This window comes from Parasteatoda tepidariorum, chromosome 3 (assembly GCF_043381705.1).
Source record: "Parasteatoda tepidariorum isolate YZ-2023 chromosome 3, CAS_Ptep_4.0, whole genome shotgun sequence".
Classification (NCBI taxonomy): Eukaryota; Metazoa; Arthropoda; class Arachnida; order Araneae; family Theridiidae; genus Parasteatoda; species Parasteatoda tepidariorum.
The window spans coordinates 43,385,918-43,397,427 of record NC_092206.1 but is presented as its reverse complement, the minus strand read 5'-3'; the positions used below and the strand labels follow the sequence as shown (position 1 = coordinate 43,397,427).

Below are 11,510 nucleotides of genomic sequence, written 5' to 3'. Positions count from 1 at the left end.
AAGTAAATAGAAATTTAAATAAATGAATCTGTTTTAACTTAAGGATATTGCTTTATTTTCCTATGCTTCTCTATTTCTTTATTTTCAACAATTTATAAATTCACTTTATTAAATACAGCTTTATGTATCTAAAATTTACTCAAACCATATCAATCAAAAGTAACAAATTTTTTCACTATCTGTGTGAGTATAAATACAATTCGGATATTTTTAAAATCAATCCATTCATTATTAAAATTGAGTACAATGAAATTAAGACATGCTAAAAAAGTGGGTAGATGAAAGAAAAGGCAGCACTTTAATTTCAACGTACAAAATAATAAATAATTTTCAACATACAAAAAGTGTTAGACTTTATTACTAATTTTAAAAAACCATTCAAATGTATATTTTCCAAAAAATATAGTTGAGTGCAAAACTAAAGTATTTAAATTTTCAAATTGCTTTTGAAATTTGTAAAGCAAAAAAAAAAAAATAAAAAATAAGAGAAATAAAGATTTTATTTTCATACCTAGTTTAGTTGGTTTTTATTGATTAAAAAATATATATTCAATATTATATAGTAATTATAATCTTTATTTTGATTTTAAAAAATATCTAATACAGTAAGATTTCATAAATTAAAAAACTTACATTATGATAAAACAAGTGCCCCCCCCCCTTTAAAAATAATGTTTAAATTTTTTTCCACACATTCATATTTGATAATTAAAGCATATTTTTCAAAAATTAAAAGTCTTATTGAGTATTTATTGTATCAAACTCTATAAAAATATTTACAAATTGAATATCAATATATTTACTATGTTTCTAAATTTGGGACTTCTTGATCTTCATCTAATTTTGTTGATTCTGCAGTAACTTGCTCCTACATACAAATTATAGTGATTATTATTTTAACATGATAAAATAGAACTTTTTTGTTTTCTTGCGAACATTAATAGTACATAACAATTGATTTGATTGACAGAACCTTATCTCCCTTTTATTAAATAAGGTAAGTAGTTAAAAAGTCATTTAATTATTATTTGTGTTAGATTATCAATCTATATTTTAATTTTTTATATAGTTGGTTAAAACAATAGTTTGGAACTTACCTCATTTTAGCAATATTTAGCTTAAGCATTAATTCCTCATTTAGCATATAGGAATTTAAATAAACATTTAAATTCCTATTCTGTCATACTAATTTTTTTTAAATTCTATTTATCAATTACATTATGTTTGCTCAACAGTTTAACTTTATTTGTAGTAATTGAAAAGAATACCTTTTTTTAAAAAAATGATGTGGAATTAATGCTTAAGCTTAATAATTTCTTATGTGATTTCCTACTTGATTTTTAAAGAAATATTGCTAATATATAATTTTTGATGAAAATATATTCAAATATACATTAATGTCTGATAATCAGAATAATTCTTTTTTAAATGAAATAATTGAAATGAAATTAATTAAAATTTTAATATTTTGTTGTACTCAGTAGAATTTAAAACATAAATCCTTAAATAAAATTAACTTTTAGAAGAAAATATTTTCTTACATGTATGTTAAAAAAATTAAAAAACGAGCTTTGAAGCTTTTAATTTTAAGAACTATAAAAAAAATTTCTCACTTTGATGTAACAAATTTGCTAAAAACTCCTCAACAAAAGCTAAGAAAAAAAAAAAGAATACCACCTAACCCTACATTATTTTAACAGAAAATTGCTCAAATATAAAGAAAAAAATGTGAATTTTTTTTCTGTAGTTACAATTTACTAAACGCGAAAAAGGGACTTAGTATGATTATTTTATTTGGACATACACATAGACGTATATTTAAAATTTTAATTGAATGTTTATTTTTGAATTTCAGTTGCAAGACAGAATAAACATGAAAAACATCTTTAAATATAAAATTATAAGTACTTAATTAAACCCTAATACAGTAGGGAACCGATTATCCGGGACCATCGCTATTCCGGATAACTGATTTTTCCGGTTTTCTGAATCGCTACAAAAAGCCGTTTTTTTATTGTTAAACCCAACTAAAAAATAATAATAATAATAATTTGGAAATAATCTTAAAAAGAAGAAAAAACGATGAAGTAATACACTAATGATTATTTCCAAAATGATGGTAAGGTGAACATCTTTCAAAAAAGAAAGAAAAATCTTATGAGGGAAAAAAAATAAATTTAAAAATGGCGGGAAAATTTATCGAATTTCGTTCCGGTATTTTGGTTTTCTGATTTTCAGATAACGGGTTCTGTACTGTACTATATAATGTGAACTAATTGTATACTACAAGTATATTTTAATTGCACAATCATCCTGACGTATGAATTTTAATAGGTGCCAATCTTCATATAAGCCTTGTTGTATCGTAAAAACACTAGATATCTTACCTTAGTATAAAACAGAATTTTGATATCAACAGTGTTAGGCGCAGTATAGCCTTTCCTGGTTCTTGTAGCAAAAACAGTTTAACTAATTGCATTTCTTTTAAAATTTTATACTAAGAAAAACTGTGCAGAATTAGTAAAATTTATGAATTTCTAGAACCTAAGTGCATACTCACTTCACTTGATATGTCCTTTGGTTTATTTGGATAATTGTTAGGTACTGCAGGTTCAATAACAGAAGTTTCTGCAATACTCTGGACACTATCTTCTATGAGGTCTGTTAATAAAAAAAAGCATAAATTTCTGATGTTTGTACACCACTTATACTCCTGAAAATGAGTCAAACATTGGAATAATATGTCATGGTACTCAAACTTTTTTTCATTATACTCAGATTACTGTTGATACCATAATTAAAGAAAGCTTAGAAAAATAATTATTATTACACATGCCAGAAAAAATTATATCCCTGATAGAAGATACATTATTAGTTTAAGATAGTTTCTAATTATGTTTTAGAGGTTCTAACCTCTAAAACCTTTGTGGTGGATGACTTGGTTCAACCACCACAAAATATTATCAGTAGCTTTAGAAAATAGATATAGACATCATGCAACAATATCAAAATACTAAAATTTACTTGTCAGAAGTTTTTTTTTTTACATCATGTTTTCAACCAAACAAGCAGGATCATGTGCTATAAGTGGGTTTTCTCAGTTGTTTTAAGTGTACACTTGCAAACTATATCATCAAGTTTTAAAGTAAGTAAAATTAGTAATCATGTATCTAATGAATGTGAATAAAATTGGAAGAAAAAGAAAGTCAATATAAAAATTAATCAATTTTTCTTTGGTGGATGACTTAATTTATTTACTTAAATTTATCAATTTTCATTAATTTAAAAAGTATTATTCTGTTTTTTAATATTGTTTTATTTGATTTCACCACTTCTGAAAAATTAAGGATTCTTTAATTTTATGATGTGAGTTAATCAGATTATCAGTCATCACTAACTTAAGAAATAAAACAGCATTTAGTTTAGTTACATCTGTGATACATTAAAAAGAAATTTTAAAATAACTGCTAAAATTTTTTAACTAGATGGAGGGGAAGTTATTTACTAATAAGACAAAGGTAGTTGGTTATATAAAAAAATAACTTCTAAAGTTCATCCTCATTCATTAGTCAGAAATCTTTCACCAGGAAAAACAAAAGTATGAAAAAAATCTTGAATTTCTATTTTGATTAAATAAATATTTATTTTAATTAAAATGCACATAACGAGCATGATCACATTTAAAAATAATTTTGAACTTAAAAGTAACACAATGGCCCACATTCATATTCTCTATTTAAAGTGGCTAAAATTTAATAATTTTACATATGCACAAAAATATAAATAAAATAAAAAAAATTATTAGAAATACTTACTGTCCAGCAAATGACAGGAAGCTTCTAAAGTGGCAATTTCGGAATCTACTTCATTTAATAACCATGGCCAGAAATTGTCTTCCACCTCTAAATAGCATGAAAATAAATGTAAATTTTTCAAGTTTATTTTATAACATAAAAGGAAAGTTCTTTTATATATTTCAAAAAAAAAAAAAAAAAAAAAAAAAAAAAAAAAAAAAAANAAAAAAAAAAAAAAAAAACTTGCTATATACTTGCTAATGATTCGATGACTCAATTTATTAAAAATCTATTATCTGAAATTAATAGTTTTCTAGTTCAATAAAAAGTAATCAAAAGTTGCATTGTTTTTTTAATGGAAAATTCAGTATTTCTAAAAGATTAACCTAATGTAACTTTAAAAAAATTAACAAGTTGTACCTGTTTACAAGCTTTTAGGCATTACTTCAGGTATCGAAGTTATTATCAGTTTCTGAACATTTTAATTCGCAGATTGTAAAGAAGATTTTGAACTCTCTTATCAAACTTACTGAAAGTTCTGATACTTTTGATTTTGATCTAGTATTCATGTTTGCTTTCAGAGTTAGAGATATGAATAAGCATGCAAAATAGATTCATTGATTAGTAAGATATGGAAAAATTAAAAGCAAAATATATACGTTTCAAATTTATCTAAATATGTAATTAAATTTTTAAAATATATTTGAACTCTTTCATGAATGAATATGTCAGTAAATGTTAGTTTCAAAAATAAACTTTTAAGTGAACTTTTTCATATGTTATTAAAAAGATTAATGTACTGTATTTATTACTCTTATTACTTAAAAAATAAGCAATATAATCAGACTGCTTAATAAATGTAAAATATATTTTGAAGCATAAATATATTTTAAAAAAGTCAATATACACATTGCTTATGTAAAGACAATATTATTAATATTCACAACTTAGTAATTTTGAGCGCAATTCAATTTAGAAGAAAAGAAAACTTCTCATTTAAACATTATTCATCTAAGTTGCATGAAACTTATTGGTTGTCATGTTTTACAAGGCAGAAATATTGAATGTTTGTCACTCAACTTTGATTGTAATATAACTTTATTTAAATAGATAATAATAGATTAGATTTTAATATAACTTTAGATTCAAAAGCCAACATTATAGCCAATACAAATCCCTGATCAAATGTCAGATACAAAAATTAAAAATATAAAAGAAACACTCTTTTCCCTGGATATGATTATTATAAATTAGTGTGGAAAAAAAAACAATGTAATATTATTTAAATTTGATAATAGTAATTTAATTATTATCTTGAAAAATTACCATTTAATTCAGGATCTTCAGTTTCAAAATAACCTTCAGTTTCAAGTTTCTTATAAACTTGGGGCACTAATTCAGAAAGATAATTTTGTGAAAATATACATGCAACAATTTTTTGAGCTACTTCATCTTCCAGTTTGATAGCTTCTTCTTGTTCTTTTAATCTTCTTTGCTAAATATACATAAAAAAATTTTTAAGAAGTCAGTTTTGTCTTAAATAGGTGGTTATTAGCCTGAAATTTTTTAAAAATTCTGAATTGTAAATTATTTTATAAATAATAATAGCATTAAATTAAATACCTAATTTTTAACATATTAATTCAAGTTAAAATATTTATTATTGTAAAAAACTTATAACTATGTCAAAAACTATTGAAAACCATACTGTCTATTAATAATTATGCATAATAATTTTAAAATGGTATTAAATAATTACTTTTTCTTCTAATATTCTTCTTTCCTCTTCTTCTGAACGCTTTAGTTCTGCTAGTTCAGCATTTCGTTTTGTTTCAAAATCCATTTGCAAATCAGCTAATACTGCTAATTCTTCTTCTGCCATTATTTCAATTATTGCTTGTTCCAGAGTTTGTCCAACTAATGCTTCTAAAAAAGGTTCAACTTCTTCATCAAAATCGAAGAGCTGTAACACATAGAACAATAAATAAACAAATAAAAATCACAATTATATAAATAAAAAAAAGTGTAGAAAGTATGGAGAAGCTACTTTGCTTTAAAATTAATGTTTCTAAATATACATGTTGCTACACTAGGTTTTTAACCACACTAACTGTTATCACATGAATTAAGTCATAAAACAAAGCGGTTTTGGAAGACAAAAAAAAAATTCTTGCAAGCCAATTAAGTCTGAATTAGTTTTTCAAAATCAACACGAGTATCAAATCTGTGATGTTGTAATATAATTTTTTAAATTTAAAATTTTTTATTTTTATGAACAAATGAATCATTAAAAATAATAAATTTTGAAAAGTTGTCCAGAGAGAATGGCTGCAGGGCTAAGCCCCATAAGACACCTTAGTCCATCCAGAAATCAAAAATGTAAGTGCCATGTACAAGTTGGAATAGTTTTCATCAACTAAAGTTAAGGAATCAATATATTGGATATTAATTGATTTAATGTATTGCCAAGGCTCTTTTTCTTAGCCTTACGCATTCAAATGCGTTGGGATAAAAGAAAGCATGAGAAATAATAACGGATTTTAATGAATTTGAAACATTTCCAAGCATATAACAGTTTTCAAAGTCTATGCAAATGTAGAAGGAATCTCTAGAAACAGATTTTATTCTGCACAACATTCAAGGTTGTGGTATTAAAAGATTACTGATTAATGATTTTTATTTACTGAGAAAAGGATAAAATAAGAAAATAATTTTGTTTTTAAATGTTAGGAAATATACTATGCATATTTTAGCATGAAGATGGCATCATAGTTTTGATTTTTAATTTAAACCTTGTTTTAAATAAATATAATAGTTTTTGCATGGAAAAATTGGGAAAGAAAGTCTAAAGGTGATTTCAAGTTATTATTATATACTACTTGTTTATTGATATATTTTAAAACATATATTTAGTTGAACATAATATTTAACTGCACTCATTTTTCTTAGAGATCAATAAAAATTAAACCTACTTCTCCAGGATATATTTGAGTAGCTACATCAGGTCCAGATTTTGCAGGTATAAACAAAGGGGATGGTGGCCTATCTAATAAAGGATCAGTTTCAGTTTGTGCATCAGCTTCTTCCACGACATCGCAGATTTCTTCAAGATACAAATCTGTTTGAACAGACAAATGTTGACGTCCTTCAACTGGCAAGCATTCTTTGTCATCAGTACCAATTGTTTGAGGTCTTATCTAAAAATAAAATTAACATTATTTATGAAGGAAAAAGGAAGAACAGGCAAAAGATCTATGGTTTTATCTGTTCAATTTGAATGTGAGTTGATTGTGTGAAACAATTTATTAAGTGTAACATTCTGAAAAAATAAATTAACAACAGTATTCATATCTTATATGAACTATATATATGGGTCATTCTCACGAAAACTGTCATTTTTCAATTCATAAAATCCCAAAAAAGTAAAGTGAATAAAAAGCTCTGAAATTTTTTATATTAATAGAAATATGTAATGGCATNTTTAATTACCTAAAATAAATAAAAAATAAAAATTGATAATTTTATTTTTATTCTTTTGTTAGCTTGCATTCTGAAGGACACTTTACCTGAATTTCTTTTTTCGTAAGCTGTAAAACAAACATAAAATATACTGGGGACATGAAAATGACTGTTTTTGTGAGAATGACCCATATATAAACTATATTAAAAAACATGTTCAGTGTCTAAGAATGATTTACCTTACATAATTCTACATTTGTCTTAAACTAGTTTTTTTTAAATATATATACAGTACAGAACCCGTTATCCGGAAATCAGAAAACCGGAAAACCAAAAAACTGGAACGAAATTCGATAAATTTTCCCGCCATTTTTCTTAAGAAATTTTTTTTTCCTCATAAGATTTCAGGATTTTTCTTTCTTTTTTGAAAGATGTTAACTTACCATCATTTTGGAAATTATCATTAGTGCATTAATTAATTGTTTTTTCTTCTTTTTAAGATTTTTTCCAAATATTTTTTTTTTTTAGTTGAGTTTGACAATAAAAAAACGGCTTTTTGTAGCGATTCAGAAAACCGGAAAAATCAGTTAGCCGGAATAGCGATGGTCCCAATCGTTCCGGATAATCGGTTCCCTACTGTACTTTAATTTTTGAATAGATTCTTAAATCAGGTATCTCAGAAAAATGTCTTTACATGACTATTCATATAAATTTAAAATTTTCATTACTTTTTTTTAAAAAAATCATAATTAATACATTAATTATAGCTAACATTGATATTTTGGGGGGGAAATATCGACATTTTCATAATTCAGAAGTTATAGGTGTTTTATTTTCTGAAATAAAATAAAAAGTGATATTTTGGTTGTTAATGTTGTACTAAAACTATACACAACAATGGGTCGATGGCTACGGTTTGAGACTCATCAGCGATGATGCAAAAACAATACTGATCATGTGCCCACAACAATATTTATAGCATATCAGATTGTCACACTAATCACTCAGTCTCTTGCACCCTGTATCAAAACTAGATATGAAACCATTTTTTTAATGATTTGTGTGGATTCTGAACCACTAAGACAGTATCATGGAAAGTGTAACCTAATCAGACAACTGGCCTTTAGCCGAAGCCATGATAGGCAAAGACTTAAATGGATTGAAAAATCTTACTAAAAAAATCAAAATGAAAATCTGCCACATATTATAAACATGAAATAAAAGCATTAAGAAAATCATAGGGAAGTAAGTAAATAACTGTCACATACCTCATAACCTCTCTTTTTTGGTTTAAAGTACAAAGGATTAACATTCTCCCTAAAAAAAAATTCAAACAATATCAAAATATAATTTAAAACAGTTTTTTATTTATAAGGCTTAACTATTTCACAGGATATTAACATTAAAATGTTATTATTTTGTTTAGAAATTAAATAGGTTGTTTTTAATCTCTTTAAGAAAATCTTAAACATTTAATCAACTACTAGCCTACAAGTGTTCGAATAAAAAAGATTATGTAATTCAATCTATACTTATTCAAGATCTGTTTAAGGTCAATAAAATTATAAATGTATTCAAAATTTAAATTCCATGATTTAAATAAACATTTTAAATTAAAGGAAATTACAAATAAATGAATGGATTAGTTAATTTGTTTAAATTCATTATTATTGAAGTCTGAAAATCTAATAATTGTTTATTACTATAAAATATTTATGTTAACTGAAATTAAGATATGCATACACTTTCTAATAGTTTGATTAAAAATTCAGAGAAATTCAAATTCTTGATTTTTACCCACTATTACTCTTTTTTTTTTTCCTTCAACAACCTGACCCAGAGATTTGACTCAATTGATCAACAGCACTTAAATTTGATTAATACGCTTGAGAATTCAACATACATACTTAGAAAGTTTTGCTTGAGTTAATAAAGTTATGGGCTGCAAATTAAGAATGAAACTTCAATTGATTTAAATGAATAATTTTTTCTTCAAAAATTAAATAAAATCTTAGTGATTTTTTTGCTCGAAGTTAATTTACCTAACAAGAACTAGCAAGCTTTAGCAATCAATTTAAATAAGTGTAATAATTAATCAGTAAATCAACATTTGTAGTTTTACAACTCTTTATTTCTTGTCAAAATTCTAGATAAATCTGAAGAATTAATCTTAAAATAGTAAATCAATACTTAAAAGAAAAGAACATAACAAAAATAATAAAAAGAAATACCTGTGTCTAAAACGAACAGATGGTGAAGGCACAAATAAAGCTTTAGGTAAACTAGATGACACATAGCAGCCTTCTACTTGAACAATATCAAGAGCCATGATCACTTTAATATTTCTTTATCACGCAACTTTTTTTAAAATTTTTCTGAAAAGAAATGTAGTTAAAATAATCTCAAAGATGGTTGTAAGTGTACAGCAAAATATTTTGTCAAATGAAGAATCTGTTTTTCTTCTGAATTACATTTAGAGTTTTCCGAAAATGATAAAGAATAACAAGAAAAAAATTAAAATAAAATATAATCATTTATACAATTGTACCTATATTTTATTAAATTTTATAATGAGTATAGAATTTGAATGTATTTAAAAATGAGCAAGTGGTTAATGAAGAAACCATGGTTGTGATACTGCTAGAAAAAGAAGAAAAAAATATTTTGAGTTTTAAATATCATTTCAAAGGCACAAAACATATTTTTCTGTGAAAAAAAATAAAAGTTATGTCACACAATAACAAAACTTCAAGTGTTATCAATTCTATTACACACTGAAAATATTCTATACCTCTTTAATGAAGAACAATATAGTCACCTACATTAAACCAGAACTTTTGAAACAAAATTTTGATTTCAAACAATAAATTTTGTTATTGCTAAATACCGGTCTTCAGTCACATATTTAAACAGTGTTTGGAAAGATTATTATGTCTCTACCAGCACCAAAATAGTCATTAAATTTTTGTAATATTTAAGAAACTGAAATTCCAATGAAAAATGTTATAAAATAAGGCTCACTAGAAGAGTAAACTAGGCACGCTACCATTTACTTTTTAAAATTTATTGCTAGCGCTTTGCACCCTGGCAAATTCAGGTGGCACAAACAGGTACCAATATATGATATTAATTCATCAGTGTTTTTCTAAAGATGGATTGCAACCTAAGACATTACTATAAACTAAAGGAAGATGTAAAAGAATATTTTTTTACGGGTACCTGCACCCAAATAGTCTTCAGGTTAAAAAAAATTTCACAAAATGGGATTAACTTAAAAGAACTGCAAATAACTCTAAACAAGCCATTTTATAATTTTTTAAAAAAATGTATAGCAAGTAGAAGAATCTAACAGTTGTACTTGGCGATTACAGTGAGAATAAATAGGTACTGTTAAGCAAATACCTCCCAAAGCATTGCTGCAAAATTTAGCAATATTTAAAAAACAAAATTTCCAACATGCAATTATATATTTGAAGAGAAGAAAAAAACAATGCTGCAATGAATAGTGTAATATTTAATGAATAGATTTTAAAATTAAATACAAAATAAATCTACTTTTTTTTGTAATAACTATTAAAACAGCTTAGTCTTTTGTAACTAATATCTCATAAACTAGATTTATTTTTTGAACTTACAAAACTTTATAAATGAGAAGGAATTTTTCACTAAATGAAATAGGACCATTTTTACATTCATTTTATAAGTAAAGTTAACAAGTAAAGTTTACAAAAAATATTTCATTGAGAATCGAAAATAAAAATTAAGCTTGCCGAGTTAACAAATGAATCATTATAAAAATTTAACTTCAGAATAAGATTTTTGAGAAATTTCTCATAAAATTTTTGTAGTGAACAAATAAATTTTTTTTTAATGCTTCACTTACCTTAATCACTAAATAAAATATTATTCAACCTACAATATGCTTTAAATACAAGAAAAAAATGGTTAATCACGACTTTAAAAAATTTTGAATCACTAATAATAATGTATATGAATATTATAATAAGTAAAGTTAACAGTGTTAGTTAGTTTTTATTTTAAAAATTATTAATTTTGAATCCGAAACAAAACACACGGAAACCATTTGTCGAATTTCCGCGGTTGACGTTAAGACTTCTAATAGTTAAAATGCAAAACTAATGAAATCAAATTTTACTACAATTATTGTACGAATTTATTTAATCTATTTTTAAAATGCTTATTTGAACTCTTTAGAATTCTTTTTTTCAATAAAAATAGAGAAATGCAAATCTGGAG

At 24.7% G+C, this 11,510-nt stretch overlaps 1 protein-coding gene across 2 annotated transcripts; it reads right to left on the bottom strand.

Moving 5' to 3' along the window:
- Positions 1–729: 729 nt before the first annotated feature.
- On the bottom strand, positions 730–11,362 carry LOC107448434 (Radial spoke head protein 3). Of its 2 annotated transcripts, none has more exons than XM_043050643.2 (9): positions 11,137–11,362; positions 9,485–9,628; positions 8,522–8,570; positions 6,767–6,991; positions 5,554–5,757; positions 5,121–5,289; positions 3,816–3,902; positions 2,561–2,661; positions 730–868 (listed from the first exon to the last, which is right to left on the bottom strand). In XM_043050643.2, the coding sequence occupies exons 2-9, from the start codon at positions 9,580–9,582 to the stop codon at positions 803–805; spliced, it is 999 nt and encodes a 332-aa protein (XP_042906577.1). In that variant the 5' UTR covers positions 9,583–9,628; positions 11,137–11,362; the 3' UTR covers positions 730–802. The 2 variants fall into 2 exon arrangements, with proteins under 2 accessions (XP_042906577.1, XP_042906592.1); XM_043050658.2 differs by having other exon boundaries at positions 9,485–9,611; positions 11,137–11,350.
- Between the last annotated feature and the right edge of the window lie 148 nt (positions 11,363–11,510).

Excerpts from the sequence above, each read along its gene's own strand:
- LOC107448434 (XM_043050643.2), bottom strand. The coding sequence starts at position 9,582 with ATGGCTCTTGATATTGTTCAAGTAGAAGGCTGCTATGTGTCATCTAGT. Across the intron at positions 8,571-9,484 it reads TCTGTTCGTTTTAGACACAG|GGAGAATGTTAATCCTTTGT; the intron begins GTATTTCTTTTT and ends ATTTTTTTTTAG. Across the intron at positions 5,290-5,553 it reads GAAGAATATTAGAAGAAAAA|CAAAGAAGATTAAAAGAACA; the intron begins GTAATTATTTAA and ends ATGTATATTTAG.